General features: G+C 38.9%; 1 protein-coding gene across 1 annotated transcript in view; it reads right to left on the bottom strand.

Moving 5' to 3' along the window:
• Positions 1 to 3,654: 3,654 nt before the first annotated feature.
• Positions 3,655 to 23,477, bottom strand: part of EEFSEC (eukaryotic elongation factor, selenocysteine-tRNA specific) — a 177,748-nt gene continuing 157,925 nt past the window's right edge. The window contains exon 7 of the mRNA XM_060766181.2: positions 3,655 to 4,589. Within this exon, the coding sequence (XP_060622164.2) occupies positions 4,405 to 4,589 (185 nt within the window). The 3' untranslated portion in view covers positions 3,655 to 4,404. The remainder of the gene's footprint in view (positions 4,590 to 23,477) is intronic.

Raw genomic sequence — 23,477 nt, 5'->3', positions numbered from 1 at the left:
TGGGTAAAGGACCCAGTGATAATAAATTCACACTTATGGAATGTGTCCTAAATAGCTGGAATTAGGCAAAGCTTAGATTTCCTTTCAGCGCCAGTGCTTAACTGATTTAACTGTGAGAAAATAAAGAGTGTTACCATCTGCATCATTAGGCTCTGGTTTCATTTATTGTGAGTTGCTTTAAGTGTTGCAAACAGAAAAGCAACTCAGATTTAAATTAATAATAATCATTGTTATCATGCTCAAGTGTCAAATGAGTTCCGTGGTATCAAAACAATTGAGTTTAAATAAATTTCAGCAGAGGGGAGAAGCCGGTTAAAACCCTTCGAAACCACATTTTCTCTATGACTCCATTTTCTGCTCAAACCAGCATGCATCGGCCTTTGTGCATCAATATCAGCCTGGCATTTCCTGGCTTTTCTCAGTCTTTTTTCCTTTTGCAATAATTACGGAGCATTGTCTCCTGCAACATATGCTATCAGTACGACATGTTCCATAACATTTAACTCCGTTTCCCTGCTGCCATTCTGGAGCTTCATGGCTTAATGATACAGAGTCAGTAGATCACAATATGACCCTGTTAATATTTTTAATGCCATTTTTACAAATTACACCATAATGCACCGATTACCAGGATGAAAGCAAAGTCTCGGCTGCGTCTGTCTGGAGCCCAAATAAAAGAACGTTTGAACATCTGTTCATCCTACAAATGTCTTTAAAAAGCTTTGATTTTCCTGTAATCATTTGGTTCCACCATTTCACTCGTTTGCTGAATGTGTATCCAACAGCCTCAGGACAGTAGCCAGAGATCAGTGGTAATAGTACATTATAATCAAAGTTCCTGGGTGCACTTCTGTTTTCCTTTCAGAATGAGAAAGGAGGGGAGGCGGCAGAGCCACTCTTAGCTGTTTGTCCTTTATGAATACTGAGCTCATAGCGACAGGCAAAATACAGTATATAGGTGTAGAATAACTCAAGGCAGAAGTTTAACACAAAATTTAAAGAACTTAGATATTTTTCAGACAAATAATTCTTGGTTCTAGGAATACAAAACTGATAGGTCAATGAGAGAGAGGGAAAAAACAGAAGTATAAAATCTATTTGCTAGCACTGAATATTAGGACTTACATAACTGTTGACTTACTATTCAATAATGTCTGTAATGAGTCTACTCTAGCTAGGACTAGCAGTTGGATTTAGGCTAAGAAGCTCAAGTCCATCTAGAATTCTTGTTCTTTTCCAGGAATTTGCACAGTACTACAAAAAGTATTCCCTGAACATGGCCAGAGGTCTTCCCTTTTTATGATTATGTATGCAACATATGGGATGGCTTCAAAATGTTTTCCAAAGGGCCACATTCCATTGCAATTAATTGGGATCACAGACTGTCGAGAAGAACAGGAAAATGCAATGACACCAAAAATGAACTTGGGGAAAGAATAAAATGTCAAGTGATAACTGACATCCATTTCCCTTTACACACTACCTTCTGTATCAAATTTTGCTGAACCAAAGCAAAATATAGAGTGAGAAGAAGCAAATCACCATTACAGGCTTGTGTCCACATGCACAGTTAATTCAATTACAAAAATCCTTGACACATATGAACTCCTGTTTATTGTAACTAAACACTAGCAGGGAAGTTCAGCAGCAGTGCGCTTACTATGTTCTTTTCGCATTTGCACAACTGCAGGATACACATGGAAAGAGATGTAGCTCTGAATGCTCCACACTATTAAAAATGGCCTGCATTTTCAACATTGATGTATGTAATACTAAGGAAAGGTTTAATTTGTTTTAGTTTATCTCCTGCGTATTATGAAGTTTTGGGTAAAGAAGATTAGTGAGTCGGTACTAATACTGCTTATATAAATAAAGCAACATCAAAGAAATAGAATGGGAGAAAACAGAAAGGTTTGCATTGTCCAGCATACATCTCATTTGTGCTCAATATTTTTTAGTCACTGAGGGACAAGAAGAAACAGATGAGGAGACCAACTAAATTGATTGGTGAAGTTGGGGAAAGTATCAGGAAACTCCTTAACTTTTCATAGACTATTTCCTTCATGTTATTTTTTCAGGGCCAAGTTTGACATCAGTAGGGTAGACTGGATATTGGGTATAGAAGACTGGATTTAATGAAGATGAGTAGAGGTACCGCTTTGAGAATAAATTTAGTACTCTGATTGCAAAAATGGACTGTATGCCCAAAGTTAAAATTCAGACAAGCTATTTATTTATTTGTAATACATATTTTAAGCTGCCTTTTCTTCCAAAAATTCAAAATGGAAAAACAGGATTGCTCTCTGGGTTGTTGTAGGTTTTTCGGGCTACATGGCCATGTTCTAGAAGCATTCTCTCCTGACAATTCACCTGCATCTATGGCAAGCATCCTCAGAGGTTGTGAAATCAGACCTCACAACCTCTGAAGATGCTTGCCATAGATGCAGGTAAAACGTCAGGAGAGAATGCTTCTAGAATATGGCCATATAGCCTGAAAAACCTACAACAACCCAGTGATTAAGGCTTGCTCTCCTTAAAACATTTTCTTCTCACTTTATCACTGTGATGTACATTAGAAACAGGACTAATGTAACTCAGTGGGCTTCATATTTGTGCAGGACTTTGAGGATTTTTGTCTTATTGTGATTCTGTAATGGTAAGCAATTATGGCCTAGTTTTTTTAAAAAAAATTTCAGATTTTGATGACTGGCTACCAACATACTTATCTTCAATACATAGAGCTAGGTGCATCTACACTGTAGAATTAATTCAGTTTGACACTTTAATGTTATGAATTCATGGGAGCTGCAGGATTACAAGATTTTCCACCTTCTCTGCCCAAAAGTGGTGGTGCCTCACCAAACACCAAAGTCCTGGGATTCTATAGCATTAAGCCATGGCAGTTAAAGTGAGGTCAAATTGTATTCATTCTACAGTGCAGAGACAGCCTGAGATCAACACCTATCTTGCAAGGGTTTCAGGGATCTTTCTAGGCATGTGCATGAACTTACACACAAAAAAGTACAATACTTAATGAACAAATTAACAAAACAGGAATGAAAAGAGAGCCATAGTTTCAGAAGGCTGAGATGGTATTTATCTTTTCTCAACCATTAGCCTTCAGATGCCATTCGTAACAGCATATAGCAAATATTGCTCTGAAGGATTCTGGCAAGAAGTGCAATTTTTCCTCTGCAGATAACGTTTTTCCTCATTGGGTCTGGTAGCACAAATCATACAAAGTAATAACGGAATTCGCCTAATTCCTTGTGAATTTGCTGAAAGCACACCCCATAATCCTGAAGGATGTACTAAAGCTTTGGCTGAAACTTATTGACTCAGCAAAAATAGTTCAAGATCGCTCCATACAGCACTTTTATCCTGTTTAATTTAAATGAGAACTCCCCAAACTAATTTCGGCACAAAATTTGCCACAATGCAGGACTACTAAGTAGAAAAAGTCTTTATGTTTTTTTGTTTTTGTTTTTTGTTTTCAGACTTCAACAGAATTACCAGATGATATTGTAACACAGCACATGACTTTGCTTTGCAAAGGAAAGGATCATAATACAAATAGTGAGAAAGCACTATGGCTGAATGAAAGACTAATTGTAAATGCATTATATTTAAATAAAACCACTGTAATTCTCAAGGCATTTTTGGTTTTGTTTTAATTCTCATAATTTGACAGTTTGATGATAACAGTATGCTTTTAGATACGTTGAGCAACACTGACGACCAAAAATACTCAATAGTAGATCCGAGTTGCTTATATTATCAGTTTTCCTAGAGGAAAACATTAGCCAGCAGATCTGAAAAGCTTGTACAAAAGTATTACACAAAAGCAGATCTGAACCCGGGAAACAGCAAAGGTTTACAATGCATACCATGAAATTATGTACATCCCTAAAGATGTTTTGACACTGAAGCCAGTTATAAATGGTGCTCAAGATACAAACCTCATTTACAAAGTAATCCCTGCTTTACAAATACCACATTTGGATTATTATATATAAGGGAATTTAAACACCTCATTTAGTTTGATTGTGCCATGTTTGCCTTTTTTACTTTCTCATTTCTATCGTAATATATTTCTTGCATTTGCATTTGTTATATATGAGAAAGTTTAGTTATAGATCGGGCTTTGTGTGTGTGTGTGTGTGTGAGAGAGAGATTGAGAAAGAGAGAGAGAACAAGAGAGCTTGCATATAAGACAGTGCATTTGAATTAGCTGTAAAAGAGCAATAGCAACAGGTCCTATCTTTCTGCAACAGCAGGTTAGAACAAAAAATATCCATGGTATCTTGGGCCAGCAGTAATCAACAATAAATGGTCTTTAGTCCATGGGAACTGACTTGCAAGTGATTTTGGTATCCAACCTTTAAAGGACACTTCAGATGTTTCTCAAGACTGAATCATTTTCTTCTGTGAATCAAAGACATATCTTTTAAAGAGAAGAGTGATATGAACAGGCTGGACTGAGTCAACCCTGCTGCTTTCATCCTCTTTTGGTGTATCCCCCTTCCCTGCCTTGGGCTTCTTCTTGGAGATGGTAGTCAGGAGCGCCTTTGTTTCTGGCTTCACCCCATCTGAAAAGAATAAAGAGACATATTTTAAAAAAGGAAAAACCTCTGGGCAAACATTTCAAAATTATTAGTATCAATCTCAAAGTGGTTTGAATGTGAGCTCATCCCCGCAGGATCTCAAAGTAGGAACAGCAGTCCAGAAATCCAGGAAAATTGGCAAGTTGACCACTTCAGTTCAGGCTTTCATTGAGTAATGGGATAAACAAACACAAATCATGAAAACACATTGGTTATTCTGCACACACTGATTCATTATAAACTCCAGCACCTCATCTTCCTTACACTTCAGAAACCTACATCTGATAAGCCAGCAATTGAGGCAACTTGTGCCTAGGCTGTTTTAGAAAATTCGGCATGTAAGAACAAGGATATGAGGGAGAAGGATTCTAGCCCATGCTGCTCTCTGCTAATTGTCCACACACAGAAAGGTTTTCCTTTTGTTTGGTAGAACATTTTGCCACATGAATGCCTTACTTGGGTGATCCCTCGTAGCTTGCGGATGGTGGTCCTCTAAATGCAGTGTCTTGGTGGTGGATCCGTAGGTGGCTGTGGAGCCCTATTCTTGATCTGCATGTTCTCCTTCAGTGAGGACATCAGTTTCCAGGTGGAAGGTGGTCCTAGTCAGGGTTGGCTTGACATGCCTTCATCTTGGCACATTTCTCCCTTTTGCCCTCCATTCGTGCCTCTTTGAATTCTGCAGCACTGCTGGTCACAGCTGGCCTCCAGTTAGAGCGCTCAAGAGCCAGGGCTTCCCAGTTCTCGATGTCTATGCCCCCGTTTTTAAGGTTGGCTTTAAGCCCATCTTGAAATCTCTTTTCCTGTCCACCAACACTATGTTTTTCGTTCTTGAGTTTGGAGTAAATTGGGAGACAGTGATTGGGCATTCGGACAACAGTTGAGTTGATGGTATAGGAGCATCGCTTCAACACTGGTGGTCTTTGCTTCTTCCAGCATGCAGACATTTGTCTGCCTGTATTCCCAAGAGATTTGCAGTATTTTTCGGAGGCAATGCTGCCTCCAGGAGTTGCGTGTGACGTCTGCTGACAGCCCACATTTTGCAGGCATATAGCAGAGTTGGGATGCCAGCTTCAATTTGAAATGGGAAAGTCTATAAACAGATATAGGGGAGCCTAGACCTAATGTTTGGAAGGCAAAGCTATTGGTGCGTAAAAACACGAATATCTGTCCCTTCTTATACTTATGACACATCAGAGATTTTTAAAGAGAATGAATGCTGTCCAGGCATTGCCCTTGAGACCTTTTAATGTCTTCAAGTGGATAAGAGAGATCTAAAAAGCATATTCAGTGCCACCTAGCTGAATATTCTGAAAATGTAATTCTTGGGCAACAAGCCAATTTCAGCTCAGGTATTTCTAACCTGTGGTGTCATATAACCTTATCTCAAACACTTAATCAGCTTCTCTCCTCTCATACTGAAATTCAGAGACAGATTCTCATATCGTAGCCCGACAAAAAGATTGAGATGTTTATGATTTACTGGAGACAGGACGTCTACAAGTACAGGTGATCTGTTCCATTGCAGACAAACTAAATGGCTATTCACGGCTGATTGTGGTGAATCAGCCTGGTCTTTTTTCTTCTAGCCTTGTCAGGCAGCTATATCCACTATGGGGTGGGTGCAACATGATGCAAAGACCGAAATTGAGACAACGCTGTAACAACACAAGAGTCTATTAACTTTTCTCTTCAACACTGCAAGCTATTTTTCATGCCTCCTGCATCACCTGATTTCTGAAATATGATTCTGTGAGCCTAACCTCCCGCCTGTTGGTGATCATTCATAAATCCGCAAGCACTTCTCAGATATATGAAAGAAGGAATGGCTGGACATTTTAAGGACCATAGCATACACCTGAGATGTTGTCCTGAGTTTCTTGGAGGAAAAATGTTATAACAGCAACAAAATCTGAAATGTCAAATGTGGATGCAACTAATTTTTTTTAAAAAAAATTTTTTTTATTGGTTTGTGGTGCATACAGAAAACAAAACCGACACCAAAGGAAAACCGAAATAAGCAACTAATTTTTAACATACCAGCAGCAGGCAAAATGCAACCATGGGGTAATATGCAGATGCCTCCAACACACTGTTTTTGTATCTTTGGACCTGTCTCATTTCCCCAACCTGCTTTTTTTCAAATAAAAAGAGGAGAGGGTGACTTACTTCTCTAAGAAACTTCTAAAAGTAGCAATTCGCTTTGAAAATAGGGGTCTTTTCCACCACAAAACAGTAGCACTATAATTCAATTTAACTACAAGGCCTTCATCACATGGGATAGTGGGATGTATAGTTTGGTGAAGTCCCAGAGCTCTCTGACTAAGAATTCTAAACACTCAGTCTAAACTGAAAATTCCATTGGATGGAACCAGTGCACTTCAAAAAAGTAGGAACACAGTGCTCTAATTGTTTGGTGTAGAAGAGACTAGATTGCAGGGCTATACTTTTACAAAAGTTTTATTTTCCCTCAAACCAGAAATGAGCTTCCAGCCACCTCCAGATTTATTTCTGGCATTTTGGATAGCGTTTATGCCTTCCTAGGGAATTCCTGGGACAAAGAAGCAGTTCCTATACTGGGTTACTATGAGTTTTCCAGGCTGTATGGCCATGTTCCAGAAGCATTCTCTCTTGACATTTCACACTTGACTCAAGCAGGCAAAAGTTCTTTCTCCCACTCTGGACATTCCACAGATATATAAACCTCACCTGCCTAGTTTCCAACTGACCTCACAACCTCTGAGGATGCCTTTCATAGATTTGGGCGAAATGTCAGGAGAGAATATTTCTGGAACATGGCTGTACAGCCTGGAAAACCACAGCAACCCAGTGATTCCAGCCATGAAAGCCTTCAACAACAAGTTGCTAGACTCATGGCAGTTGCCCATTCCTGTCATGTAGGCTCATTTAACAAGGGAATTGTGTTCATTTGGAGCTCTCTTTTAGGTATGTGTATGTGTGGGTGTGCCTTCAATTCGCTCACTGACTTAATTTCATAGTGTTTTCTTAGGCAAGGAACACTTGGAGTTGGGTTAGTTCTTTCTCCTGGAATACAATCTGCAGATCCTAGTATTCACTAGTGGTCCCCCATCCATTCCTAACTAAAGTTGACCCTGCTTAAATTCCAAGGTCAGATAGGATCTAGTGCCTTTAATAAAATTCCCAGGACTCTCTGGGGTAGAGCCACGTTGATCAAAATGGGATCAAACTGCTTTAACTATCTTCAAGGCTATGCCACCTACATCATAGAAACAGTCACTGGCCTTTTCATTTGATGGTTAACAGAAGACTTTCTCAGATTCTTTAGTCATTTAATTTATTTGTTTTGCAGAGGAAGAAAGCAAACAAAACAGCAACAACCAATCGTCACTGTGGAATCACTGTGTTTATTTGTAATCAAAAGCACCAGTCATCTATATTTTATTATGTGGTGGAAAACTACTATGAAGTCTTTTTGAACAACTCACATTCATTTATACAGGGCTTGCTCAGGAGTGTCTTCCATGGGCTATGTCTCTGGTGATCAAGAAACATCTAAATAAACCCATTTTCCCCAATCTAGCTCTAATGGTTAACCCTAGAACCTTGAATTGTGACCTGATGCAAAATGTGAGCCAATGTAACATATACAGCACAAGTTAGATATACATAAACACCCAAGGACATAGAAAATGCAGCTAAATTTGGGAAATGGCAGATAAAATTCACAACAAACTTCACAAAGAAGACCTCACTTCAAACTGTATTCTGTGGGAAATCAAAGAGTGCAGGAAGGAGGTACTTCACTTATGAGCTTTGAATTAGGGCATTGTCACCAAGGTGTTCTACAGCAAAGGAGGTTGTAATAAATACAGTAGCTCACTACTAGAGCAAGAGAAATCACTAGCTGCCAGTCAAAGCAGTTCAGGTATTACTACTACATATCTAAATTACTTAATCAGATCCGACTACCCCTATCCTGCAAACAGATTAGTGGCTGCTGGCATCACACCCTGACAAAATGGCATGCAGTGGGTTTTTCCCCCACCCTGGTGCCAGGAGGTCTATGGGCTGAAGAGGCTCTGTGACATCAAGTACACAAAGGGAGAAAGCACAAGCAGACAGGCAGAGGCACAATCTAGGTTTCATCTGCCTCGGTGGATTTCTCACATTACACACAAGGCATACTTTACATTTTACAAGACCAAGGAAATGAAGGAAAATATATCTGTCACCGAATAAGACATCAACTCCTTAATAGCTGAAATGACGGATATTTTTAGATGGAGGTCTAGTTTAACTTACTTGCATTAAGGGTCTAATCTCTTTTGAACAATAGCTATGTAAGCTTGAATACATAGTGAGAAATCTGTTCCATTAATTAAGTGCTGCCTGTACTACTCGGATTTGTATCAAACGTTAATAGATTTCTCTCCCTTCCTCTGTTGGACAATTACCTTATTTTGCCAACTTGCTAATGGATTAAATTGAAAAGGTCTATGTGTTTAAAAAGAGAGAGAGAAAGAATGTAGCTTCAAAGTTCTAACAGGCGACTGGCCCACATTGTACGTGAGGAATACTTACATATGTTAATATTATTCATGGACAGTCCTTTGAGGCATATTAGAAAGTAGGAAGCTTAGCAAATTCTTTCCCACCCATCACCTGCTTTTACCTCCAAATGTATAAGGTTATTGAAGCTTTATTGGCATATATAATTTTATAGAAGGCTAGCCTGTGGTACTGGGATAGAAATATAACCATCCATAACTCTTAACCCATTATCATGCTTGGCTATGTTTTGCTTGCTTATGCCTCAGGTTGAATATCTGGTTGACTAACAAGCAACTAAACTGCAGGATTTTAATGAGAGATATATAACAATTGGTTTATGTGATTGCAGAAATACTACTGATGCTTCCTATAACATGCAGTTCTTGATGCAAAATACCATATTTCACCAGCCAAGGGAGGCTCTGCAGCTCTTGTCACAGTTGTGCGGGTGGGTGAAGGCTCATACACCTCTCCTCTCTGAGCTCTGTCTCCGAAGACATTCCTCCGGAGATCAGAAGGGAAGGGAAAGGTGTACAGGGGAGTTAACTCCCTGGCAGGCATGTGTATAGATGAACCTTCACCCACCTGAATGCTTGCCGCAGAGACTTGGGAGACTTTCCTTGGTTTCCCCCAGCTGCTGCCAGCTGATTGTGGTTTCCCAGTTCTCCCCAGCAGGGGCGACTATTATGTGAGAAATTGTAAAACCCCAAAGCTGGGACACTAAAAGGGGGTGCAACTATTATGTGATGAAATACAGAACTTTCTAAAGTCCATCTTGTTCATTTCCAAGAAAATGAGGTACATGTAATTGACCCATATGCGGCAAACAGCATTTATGCTTCAAACAGCAGAATGTCGCAGGAAGGGGCCAACCCATGGTCCCAATCATTATATATTTTGTAGTTCATTAAGATACTAGTTTTGCATACACAAATGGGAAAAACAGAAAAATTAATTCTAAGTCACTTAAGGGTTCAAAGTGGAGAAAATTTTCAGGACTCTTGTTATAGTTGTACAACATTTTCTAAACAAACGCCTAGCTTTGGTTACTTTAACGCTCTTCTGAAAATAAAGTGTAGCCTAGATTTTTAAAAATTAATTGCAATGCAAATTTTCATCTCTAGCTTGAGTATGCAACTGAATATAAACACATGCAATCAGAGTAATTTGGTATTCAAATTATCCACAACAAAAATGTAGGCTTTTATTCCTTCAGGGAGTAAACTGCAAGAAATGGCAAAGGTTGCTTTTAATAATTTTTTTCTTCCACCATGTAGTGCCTGATATTCCATATCCCTCTAATCAAAATGAGCCAGAAGCACCCAAATGCTGCTAGAATTTGATGCTTCTTCACCGGGCAGGACATCTGTCTATAAGGTTCTCTCTTTGTCTCTCTCTTTCATCACACACACGTATTTGGTTAAGTGTACATTATCCATGCTAGGGGTCTGAATACATAGGCAGACGAGAGAAAGTTCAATGTGTTGTCGAAGGCTTTCATGGTCAGAATCACTGGGCTGTTGTAGGTTTTTTGGGCTGTATGACCATGTTCTAGAAACATTCTCTCCTGATGTTTCGCCTTCATTTGTGGCAGGCATCGTCAGAGGTTGTGAGGTCTCTGAGGATGCCTGCCACAGATGCAGGTGAAACGTCAAGAGAGAATGCTTTCTAGAACATGGCCATACAGCCCGAAAAAACTACAACAACCGAGATAAAGTTGTTAAAAATTCCAAAAGGCTGAACACTGCTTTTCTGTTGTTACAAAGTATAACTATTTTGTAAAGAGTTTCAGGGAAATTGAGGCTACATCACACACTCATTTCAGGTGTAGTTCCCAAAAGGAACTACACCTACTGCTTATGGCCACATCTCAAAACCAAGTAAGTGACCCTCATGTTCATTTTGCATTTGTTGCTGGGGCTAGTCATATGTTGAGTACTCATTGAGATTTCCCTCAAGAACAGTTAGAGAATTTTTTTCTATCCTTTAGTAAAATAGCTGAGAAGGAAAAATCCCCTTCCTCCCAGTGGGTTTTTTTCTCTTTGTGTGGGCTGGATACAGGTGAAGGCCAATGGTACCACTTTGTACTTACCCTCATGGCTATTTCTAGAGCCTTTCCATGTACCACCATTGGCCTGGTGGCAGGGAGCCTGGAAGCATATGATATGCCTGTTTTTTTACAGAAGTCTTGTATAAGCAGAAACCTCCCCTCCCTATCCCAAATTCTCTTTCCTCCATCAGGTTCTACCTTATAAGATAACTTTCTCAATCCTACTTTGACTAAATATTGGTATGCACAACAGACATTTGGGTGGGACAGATGAGTGTGGATCCATCTCAACTATCTCCATTGAGTACTTTGGGCTGAATACCATGTGGTAAAGATTATATTAATATATATCTTACAAATAGTTAATTTAATGTACATACAATTTAAATTATACAATTTTATATATGAAGTTACAATTAATTTAATATATAATTATCCATAACAGATAATTTATATGTGAGTCATCTGAAACTTATATCTGGAGTGGGCAACTACTAGATATCTAAGGGCTATATCCATCTTAAGGGAACTTGAAAGGTCGGAGCTCCAATTCTGTGGGTCCTCAAATTGCTCCAAATTGGCTAATCTTGGAATCACTCTAAGGAACATGATGTACCTATTTTTCCCATTTCTACCATCCACACATGTGCCTGATTTATACCAGAAGAAACCTCTTTTTTTCCAAAACTAAAAGTCACTTCTGGGTTTTTGATGAATTCTCCCTGTACCCAAAGTATGATTGATGGACAAGAGGAACTTAAAGAAATGACCAACTATGCCTCTTATAGGGTACCATTAGCCTTTTAGATCCAACATTTACATTGGCAGGTGATGAAAAGAGATGGGAAGATAAATTTGAATACTAACTTTCGAAATAGATTCATTGGGTTCAGTATTATCTGTGGTCCTCATACTATCCAGATTGTTCTACCCCTCTGCCATTTCTATCACCATATTTTTTATAAAAAATTCACAACCTTCATGTTTTCTATCCATCCATCTCAAGGTGGTTTTTCCGACGCTTTCTGGGACATTACAAAAGATTTTCTAAAATACGCATGGCTTTTCTAACAAACCATCTTTTGTAGTCTTATCCTTCACCTCTCTTGCCTCTGCTCTGTCCTTTACTTCAGCCATGCTCTCCCAGTTTTTGAACAAGAGTGAACAAGCAAAAATTGCCAAGTTAATGGGAAAATGATTTTTAAAATGACCTTTGCTTATTGGATGAGGGGTAAGACAATCCAGTATCTTCTAGACTGAAAAGCGGAAAACAGCCAAGCCACAAACTAATCAGAATATTGTGAACAGGTGCCATAATGTATGCAAGAGCTGAGCTTGCCAACAGAGTTGAGGGGGGGAAGGTAAATTTATACAGCTGTGCTTTAAACCCACAAAGAGAAGTCTGTTCACAGGCTATATTAAGTATCAGAGAATTAAAAGTGCTAGTTTTGAATGTGATGACAGTTATACTCAAACATGGATGCACTATCCATATCAAGAGCATTTTAATACTGAATTATTCCAAACAAATGCATAGGTTGGAGCACTCCTTGAACACAGCTTAGTGTTGGAACTGCCCAAACGGTTTTATCATAGCAGACATATCCCCAACTAAACTGTAGCTTACATAGGCAATCCCTCGTAGCTCGAGGATGATTGTCTTCCAGATGTGGTGTCTTGGCAGTGGATCCATAGGTGGCTGTGGAGCCCTATTCTTGATCCGCATCTTCTCCTGCAGTGAGGACATCTGTTTCCATGTGGAAGGTCAGGGTTGGCTTGACACACCTTCCTCTTGGCACGTTACTCTCTTTCGCCTTCCGTTCATGTCTCTTTGAATTCCACAGCACTGCTGGTCACAGCTGACCTCCAGGTAGAGTGCTCAAGGGCCAGGGCTTCCCAGTTCTTGGTGTCTATGCCACAGCTTCTAAGGTTGGCTTTAAGCCCATCTTTAAATCTCTTTTCCTGTCTGCCAACTTTCCATTTCCCATTCTTGAGTTCGGAGTAGAGTAGCTGCTTTGGGAGACGGTGATTGGGCATTCGGATAACAAGTCCAGTGGAGTTGATGACGGAGGAGCATCACTTCAGTGTTGGTGGTCTTTGCTTCTTCCATTTGTCCGCCTGTCTTCCCAAGAGATTTGCAGTATTTTTGGAGGCAGCACTGATGGAATCGTTCCTGTAGGTAGTCCATGCTTTGCAGGCGTATAGCAGAGCTGGGAGGTCTACAGCTTTATAAACAAGAACCTTGGTCTTCCTACAGATGTCCCGGTCCTCAAACACTCTGTCAACATTGACACTGAAATACACCTGAGCTCTGCGAGTGCAGCATTTTTCCGAATGAAGCAGAGAGTATTTTAAACTATAGCTATACCACAGCATTAAGAGATACAAGATGGACAACTCTCTTAAGTGAAGTTTTAGAAGGATTTTTGTGAAGCAAGAAAGAGAAATGAGGCCAGTCCATTTTATAGTTAAAATGTTGGAAGCATCATCTTGTAAATAGTTTCCTGAAAGACTTACGCACAAATGGAATCATTAAACACAAAATATATGATCAGAGCCAATCACATGATTAGCCAACAACCATCTAGTCAATTCTGTAGTAAGATCTTTCTGTAAGAAAAGATGTTCAACCAGATAGTCCCTGAAAACTTTTAAGGAAAGTCTTATTACTTATTCATAGACAACTTATTAAACTGATCTTTAGACATGTACCACAAAAAACTTCCTACTTTGAGCATGCTAGTCAAAACCACTACCACCACCACCACCATAAAATCCACCTACAAAGTCAAGAAATAAATAGTAAAATCCAAATTAGGAATATATACAGTCTCTTTTATATATAATGTAAAATATTTATTTCCTGCTATGTGAACAAGAGGGGTTACACTCTAGTCCCATATCCACATTTATGTTTCAGAAGAGGAAACTAGAACACTTGCTTCTGATTTCAAATTCATCAGAGTTCTGTGTGGAATCCAAACCGAGGAACTGAAATTTCTTTAACGTTTAATGAGAACAAGCCAAATAAAACAGAGTTTCAGGTTAAGGCTTCATCTCAAGGGCATCTCAAGCAAAACACCTTTATTGACATCACAGGAACTATGATGCTTTTTGACTCCTCCGTTATTTGAAACAGAGAAGAAGATAATGTGCAGCTTATTCACACAATGAGGGAATCTCACTTCTTCACATAATAGACAGATCTATGGGGAAGCTTACTTAAACACCTGAAAAAAAATCTACTAAAGCAACATGGAAAGAGAGATCGTCCACAAGCCATTATCTGAATTCCACAACATGAACTACTCATTATCACCATAGATCAAGGAAGCAAAACTCTGAGATGTTGATGGTGTCCCAATTCCTAGCAGCCCCAGCCAGAAGGGTCAATAATCAGGGAAGATGGGAATCATAGCCTAAATCCATGCCTTTAAAATCAGCCAGTTTGAGAGTTAACTTGTATAACCTTGCATATGGACTTCAGTTAAATACTGCAAATATTCTGAGGAAAGAAAAGCCTAATGAATATTCTATTTTGATTCAGAAAATGGCTGAATTCAGACATCATGTTTCATGATCTCCAAACTAAATCCAGTTTTTACAATTCCAACCATCAGGAAATGAGAAAGCCCAAGTATTTCTGTATAATGTAATACTTTTATCATTCCTTTAGAGTTTCTGAACTCATTCTAAGAAAAGCGTTGTCACTCAGTTCAGAGTCAGGATTTAGCCTGAGCTTTTCCTGAGCACAGGAGAGATTTTTTCCATCTGCTTTCTTGTTAAGATTGTGAATACAGATAAAAATGGGAGCTATTCCTATCATTTCTAGCCTTAGAAATTCAGTATCAAATTAAAATGACTGGTCTGTGTATACAAACTAGGTATCTGAACCCACTTATTCACATGGAATCTACTTTTAATACTTTGATATATTTTTTCAGATCCATCTCCTTTTTCCCCCCTCAAAGCATTCAAGGGACTTTCATTATAGAGGCCAAGCACAAGTTGTTGTGGTATTTGCATGAAAAATATTTTCCTATGGCTAACAAACATGAGACTATCCCAGAACTGATTATAAATTGACATTATAGCTGGGTTAAAATTGTCATGAGGGATTTTTGGAACTGCAGAGGTTATCTTGTGGCTGATAATTGCCATTTCTTTTCAAAATTGTCCACAACGCAGGGATGAGCAATGTTAAAATGTTCTACCCCTGTGACCCTCTTAGAAAATACAAGTGCTACCAAAAATGCCAAAAACTGCGGTGGAAGATCCCAGGAATAGCTGGAAGTTATTTAAAAACAAACAAACAAACAAACAAAAAAACACCACTGCTGTTATGTGCCTCCAAATTAATTTCAACTTATGCCAATGTCTCATAGGCTTCTCTTTGCAAGATATCTTTTGAGGGGTCTTTACCGCCTTGCTCTTTGTCTGAGAGAGTGTAACTTACCCAAGGTCCCCAAATGGGTTTCTGTATTTGGTGGGTATCCAATCCCTGTTCTTAGCTCAACACACAAACCACTATACCACACTGGCTCTCAACATGAACCAGTGTTTTTATTTTATTTTAATATCAAATAATTTCTGGAGACTTACAGAAGAAGAAATTCATCCTTCTGACAGAAAAAAGGAAGGTATGAGAGAGACTAAATGAGGTCTCGGTCCTGTATTTTGACCATCCTTGCCATGAAGAGACTAGAAAATACTATACAACCATGCCCTTGCTCTACTGAGATTCAACTGATGGGACATCACTTAAAATTGCTAAAAGCAAAGGCAGTGTTTCCTGCTCTTACTCAAGGAGGAAACTTGGGACGAATGTATGTGAATTCAACAACTGCCAGGAACCCTGAGAGTGCTATAAGTGCTATAAGCATCTAGAGCAGGGGTTCTCAAACTTTTTAAACAGAGGGCCAGGTCACAGTCCCTCTGTGGAGGGCCGTATTATAATTTGAAAAAAGCATGAATGAATTCCTATGCATGCTGCACATATCTCATTTGTAGTGCAAAAAACACTTTTAAACAATACAATAATTAAAATGAAGAATGATTTCAACAAATATAAACTGATTAGTATTTCAAGGGGGAGTGTGGGCCTGCTTTTGGCTGATAAGATAGGATTATTGTTGTTGTTGTGTGCTTCCAAGTCATTTCAGACTTAGGTTGACCCTGAGCGAGGGCCGGGTAAATGACCTTGGAGGGCCGTATCCGGCCCCCGGGCCTTAGTTTGAGGATCCCTGATCTAGAGACTCTAAATAAGAAATTAGATAATCTCTTTGCAGGCATATCCTTGATGATGCCTTAGTCTTGATGTCACAACTGTATTTCTTTTTAGATTTTTCTTGGTGTGTGTGTGTGTGTTTTGTCCTTTCATTCCAATGCAATTCCAACTTGAAATGCAGAGCTGGACCCTGAGTATGTGCATATCAAATTTCATTCATATTTGGTTTTTTTTAAGTGCCTGATCCATGAGAATAATATGGAAAGGTGAACACTGATTTGAATTGGAAGATGGAAACATCTAGTTAGCTACCAGTCAGAGATTACTGGTGCATAATCACGTCTATGATCATTTACATGACTTATTTCATTAGGGAACAAAGGCTTTCATGGCCGGAATCACTGGGTTGTTGTAGGTTTTTTCGGGCTATATGGCCATGTTCTAGAGGCATTCTCTCCTGATGTTTCACCTGCATCTATGGCAAGCATCCTCAGAGGAAGTGAGGATGCTTGCCATAGATGCAGGCGAAACATCAGGAGGGAATGCCTCTAGAACATGGCCATATAGCCCGAAAAAACCTACAACAACCCGAAGTACTTTATATATTTGTTAACTTCACCAGTACTGCTAGAAGGGAACATGTTCTATGTTTATGGTTATCAAGGAGAGAGACTCCTTTTTAGTAGACTGAAAGCAGAGGAATAGCATAGGTAGTCTCACTGAAACCGGGTTTAGAAAATCCTCACATCAAGACGGGATACATCTCTTTCAAGCAGAGTGCCAATTCTACACAATAGAACTCTCCAGTAGTCCTTAAAGGCACATTTGTATCTTGGCTTTCACAGTGCTAGCAATCAAGAAAGAATGCAAGAAAACAAAACTGTTTCCCAAGCAATGTTTGCTGGTGCCATTATTAATGTAATCGAACAATTCCACAAATTGCTTCCAATTGCTGGCGTCACTTTCATGTGCAGAGCCAGACTTTAAAAGAAGGGCCCTTCTTTCCCTAAATCCTTACAGTGGGAACAAGGCTTTGCTAAACAGTTTAGGATAATTTGTACTGTAACAGGTCCCCAGGCACTCTTGACACAATTTCAATTGCCAACTAATGTTCCTGAGTAATTGAAAGGCAGCTACTATATTTAAATAATTACAATTATAAACAGTTCACAGGGGTCAGTTCAGAAGTTCCCACAACTGAAGTGGAAGTCTTTGAGAATAATAGTTTTTAAGGGCCTCAACAGCCTATGCCCTTATTCAATTGAAGGCTATGAACTTGGTTCATTCTATTACTTTTATACATTGTACATCAATAGAGTTTAGGTTTCAAGGCCGAGAGCCACCCAGAAAGCATAAACGTATAACAGTTTCTGAAAGTCTAGTCAGTCTTTCTTCACTCAGGTTAGGAACAAAGTTGACTCTTTCTCCCTAATATGCTAGTTCTCTATGTGAGTTTGCTTTTGCCACCACAAAGTGTTTGTTCAAATACATAATCTACTTCCTACAGCTTCAATCTTCAGTTTTCTAATCCTGCTGAATATACAAATTGGGATTTAAAACCATAGCAGACAAACACTCAGAGAATCATCCCTCAACCCACTACTATGTTATAGTAATATGAGAGCACTGTAGGCAGGGATACAGCTGGATTGCCTTGATATATCACTGGGCTTAGTAGCTCTGGTAACTGTCTGTTTCACAAAGCCTCAAAATCTAATCTCAGTACTTCCAAGAAATACCATGTTTTATCAACCATAAATAAACATTTCCATTTCCAAATAGGACTATTATTCCAACACACCATCCTACAATGCATCTACTGTACCTCACTTGCCTAACAGCTGTTTATGTACACCTGAGAATATACACTCTGGGTACATCCAACCATTATTATGCCTTGGCTAATCAACATGGAACTGGTGTAGTTTAAAAACACTTAAAAATAAAATAAAATATGACTGTAGCCTGGTTAGCATTGGGCAGATACCCAATTTAGGGGAGATTCAGAAGGCCCTGTGCATTCTGAAATTGCTCTGCCATATTGATAGCAATCACCCACAGCAGTGAAATGTAAAACAACAACAACAACATACTTGCCTTCCTCATGGCTTGAGGCATGTTGCAACACAATCAAAACAATCAACATAAAATACATGTATCAGAACACACCACTATAAAATACATACACCAAAACATATGGTACAAAGATTAAAATATAGCTGCAACAGAATGCAAATCCAAAACTCATGGTTCAAAGTTGACTGGGTAAGCCTGCCAGAAGAGATGGGTCTTCAGTTGTGTCTTAAATTTTGACATCTCATTTAGCTATTGGATCTCTTCTGCAGGTCATTCCACAGTCTTGGGGCAGCTGATGAAAAGATCCTCTGGGTGACAGTTGCCAGTTGGGTTCTGGCTGGTTGGAGTAAGCGTCCCCAAGAAGACCTCACATGGATACACGATACATCAGGTAACCTGGACTCAAACCATGTAGGACTTTAAAAGTTATAAATAACACTTTGTACATTGCCAGAAATTAATTGGCAACCAGTGGAGTGACTTTAGCGTGGTTGTGATATGCTCACTCCTACATGTTCACATAAACGATCTGGCTGCCAAGTTTTGAACTAAGTGGAGTTTCCAAACTTGGTACACAGGTAGGCCTTCTTCATCACTTGTAGTAAAGATAAAAATAAAAATATCATAGAGAAAAATGATTTTTTTCTTCAATAGAATAGGATATCATCCTTTAACAAAATACATGACATGCAAGCTGTATGCCACAACGAAGTTTCTGAACAATAATGGACAATTATATCCATTATGCAAATAATTATGAAAAATGGGCCTAAGCAGAATTATCTGTTGCCTGTCCTTAATATAGAGGTAGGAATTATGTGGCTCTCCAGATGTTGGACTTCCAGCATTCCTCCTCATTGATAATGTTGGGTAGGGCACCAAGGACTGCATGATTCCTATCCCTGCATTAGCAGTTTTCAGAGCACAGACCCTGCACATTGAGAAGACAGTCAGAACATAGGACAGAGGAAGCATTTCCAAAGAACAGAACAACACGAGAACTGTAGCCCCTCAGTTTTCATGCTCATTAAGAGTCCAGCACTAGATAAATTCGGGTCTTCAGCTTACTGTTAGCTGAAACATTAGGACACATCCCAAGTGTTTCACCTAATCCTGATGAGGAACAACAATGGGAAGTTTTTAAAGAGGTTTGGCTTTATCAGACATAATTAGTTTCCATTATCTCAGGGATGATGTGCATTTGTTGCCACTCTTGAGTGCCTGCTTTTTGATCAGAGGGCTGCAGTTAAAGCAAGGGTGACCTTGTGTTAGCTTTACTTGTTCTTTTTCTTTTTCTTTTAAGATCAAAGATCACCTCTGTCTCTAATATATTTCTATCCAAAAAGATTTAATTAGCAAGATAAATATTGACAGTGAAACAATAAAGGGAGCTCAAAGCTTCGGTATGTGTTTTCTACCCAGGATAGTGCTTTTACAATTTTTGAAAAACCAAAAAATCCTTTGGGGTTAAATATGATGCTTACTAGCAATCATGGAAGGAGCAACAATGCAACCATTTGGCAAACAAACTGGGAGCATTTGTTCCTTAGTAGCATTCCATTTTTTTAAAAAAAGGATAATTCTTAAAGGGGAAAGTTTTGGTTGGATTAGGTGCTTAATAGGTAACATGATTGTAATTTCAATATAATATTGAACATAGTATGCAAATATGGAAAGTTATTAAAACTCTCTATCACTGCCAGGCCAGCTATAATTTATAATGCAGGACTGCAGGTATGTGCTTTGGCATGTTTTGAAGATGGCAAAATGGAACTGGACATTATTTTAACAAACAAACAGACAGACAAGGGTATAATGATCCATGGGGGAAAGTAGGGAACTTTATTCCATAATAAAAGTCCCAACGCTGCTTCACTAAAATTATAATGACCACACAGCAGCCTACCAAATTATAACAATGACACCACTCCAGATTAGCTCATCAAAAATATAGAGGGAGAACAGATGTTGGACCAACTGTCTATTTAACAGTTAGGAACTGGGAACCACTGGAACTGAGAGACTTAAAAATGATTCTTTAAAAGGTTTCCGCTGCCACCATATTACTAAAGAACAGGGTGAGGTACTATTGAGAGGTTGCTCAGTGACACACTCTATGTCACTATAGGTTTCTGTGAGGCTGGTAAAAAGCTGACTTGAATAACCCTTTTACCACAAAGGTATTTACACTGAGGCTGGTATAAGTTGGTAAAAATAACAAGAACTTTTATTGAACAGACTTGAATATTTCAGGTACAAATGCTTGATGGTTTCAGTAAAGTTCTGGCATACAAAGCTTGTGGTTACATTTGAGAAGAGATCTTAAAAACTTCTGGGTTACAAGTCTTAAAGTTTCAACACAAAAAATTACTTCCAAGCTCCAACTCCCAACTGGCAAACTGGTTAACTCAGAACCTCAGTTTAAAAGTCACTTTTTTTTCCTTCAGATCCCTTAGGCTCCGCCCCCATCATTCTAAACCAATCCTAGCCTTTTGATTTTCCCTCCAAGACTAGAACACGCCCCCTTAAGGCAAACCTAACCTAAGATGGTGTCTCCCTGTCTCCCTTCCCTAAAATGGATGCCATGGCTTCGCCAGGCCCACTCTCTTAGGCCTAAGCTAGTTTGCCAAGGTAAGGGATTTATTACAAAGAGCATATAATGTTAAAAGAAAGTATCATGTCAAACCACACCACCACTACTTGCCTCTTAATATGTGATCAAAATTTGTCCATATTCTGGCACCAATACCCTAAGGATGCCTAATTACTCCTCCTGCAAATAGTAAGCAAGGATGTAGAGAGGAAAACAGAAAGAAACACAATGTAATGACACCATGCATGATGAGATATTTTAGTGATTACAAAAAAGAGTGATCAAAGGTGTGCAAGAGGGCGAGTGTGGAGGTTCCCACACAGGAGTTGGAAGGAGCAAGTTCCTTTAAGACAGGGGAAAGAGACAAAGACACTGGCTCAAAGCATGTGTCTAAACAGGTGATGGTTAACTCAAAGAGAGTGGGTGAAAAGGGGAGCGGAGGCTGGGAAATAAAAGGGAGAAACTTCGGAGGAACTGGGACCCATACACCATTGGATTTGTCTGTTTGGTATATCTCAATACAGGAAAAGCAGTAAGTGCCTTGCCAGCTTGTCTGTTTATTTGAGGACTGTTTTTTTTTTTATCTCAACCTAATAAAAAGGCAGCTAGCTAGCAATTAAAGAATGCAGGCTGAGGATTATGCAGCCTCGTTACTCACAGAGGAAACCAAATCCACACACAAGGTGATATATGCCCATTGTTTTGAATGAGATCCTTGGATATTCTATAATATGCACCTTCATTTTCTTTTCTAACGACCCAACCTGGCATTATGCACATGTATGCTCAAAGCGGACACATGAACTTTTGTAGAGAAGAGCAATGGAAATGTCCAAATCGCTATTGCATTGGGAAGGCAAAAGGAATTTAATAATACCTTGATTACTTCCCTAATCCAGGAAGACTATGCAGTAAGTGATGCATAGTTTTTTTTACCACTGGTCTACTAATACTGTGGAGTTGTGAATCTTCAAAACAATAATTAAAAAACAGCAGCAGCAACCCACTTTATCAACTATGCAGTCTCCATTTGTGTCAAGAATACATTTGACCTAATAAGGGGGCAAAGTGTGTAAAAATATATTTAAAAACCTTCAAGTTGAACTCATCTGAGAATATTTTTTTATCCCTTACCAAGTTATTTTCATACCAAATGTTGTCCCCAAATGGTACCAATAGATGCTTACTGCATTAACTTAGTGGGGCCCAATATAACACAGTTAACAAAAAAATATTCCTCTATCTCCATGTAGGTAAGATCTGGTTCAACAGTACAAGATGCTACAATGCCATCAGGAAAGCATAATGAAAGTACAGAGAGACTAACACACAAAAAGATCAGTGGCTCATAAAATAAGCCTTCAAGACATGCCCACATTGTGGGGAAAAGTTCAGGCAGGTACATCTAACACAGAATCAAAAGGCAACTTGTTACAAAGGAGTTCCCAATCAAAGGGCCACATTTGTGGGCTAGTAATCCTGCATCTTTCTTGAAACCCTTGACGCAGAGTAGGCACCATGGAAGCCCGTTAAGCCGGCCCAACTCCGCCAATTTATCTGGAGGCATCTGTTACTTGGAGCCGGTTCAGGGTTTAAGTTGAATGATATTCATCTTCCCCTGGGCTGCCTTTTTAAAGGAATCCTGAACAATGGGACTTCAGAATAAAGAACATTTTAAAAAATATTACACTTCTACGCAAGGGCCTTTAATGCGATTAGGGGGGGGGGAGTGGGGAGGAAGCTGGATAGCAGGCTTTTCTTTTTTAATGTTATGTATATTGTGTGTAAACAAATATGCAATTTGCTTTAAAAAGATAAGGTGATTAAATTTTTATCAGACTTGTACTCTGTTGTCACCACAACAAAGAGAATTAGGAAGAGGGAAGAAAGGCCTTTTTATTTGAATTGTGCTCTTACCAGAGGTTCTCCACAACACAGCTGTAAAGCCACTCAATGTTCTCCAAACAGGCTCTTTGATTGCATTTTATTCAACTTGTTTGCATTTGGAGCAATCGAAAGGAAAAGAACGCTCCACATTTTGATGTCTTAATGTTCCTTAATACCTTCTTTAATTTATATTAAGCTTCTTAACTAGGGTGAGGAATTCTTCAAAAACAATAAAGACCCAGTACAGAAATCTTTCACACACCATGAAAATTGAAATTATAATATATTCATGGCTTTTTGCATTTTTTAAAAAACATTATTTTGAAGAAAGATTGAAAGCACACACACAAAAACATCCTGAAGTTGTAAAAAACCGACTTGAACCACAGAAGTAGATGAAACTTTCAACTAATTACTATATGGCAGGGAAAGTACTGGGAAAGGATGAATGAAATATGTGCAAGTACACATTTAATACTACAAAGTTTTAGACTTAATGTCCTACTTTTC

Source organism: Anolis sagrei, chromosome 2 (assembly GCF_037176765.1).
Source record: "Anolis sagrei isolate rAnoSag1 chromosome 2, rAnoSag1.mat, whole genome shotgun sequence".
NCBI lineage: Eukaryota > Metazoa > Chordata > Lepidosauria > Squamata > Dactyloidae > Anolis > Anolis sagrei.
This window is presented reverse-complemented; position numbering and strand designations above follow the sequence as displayed.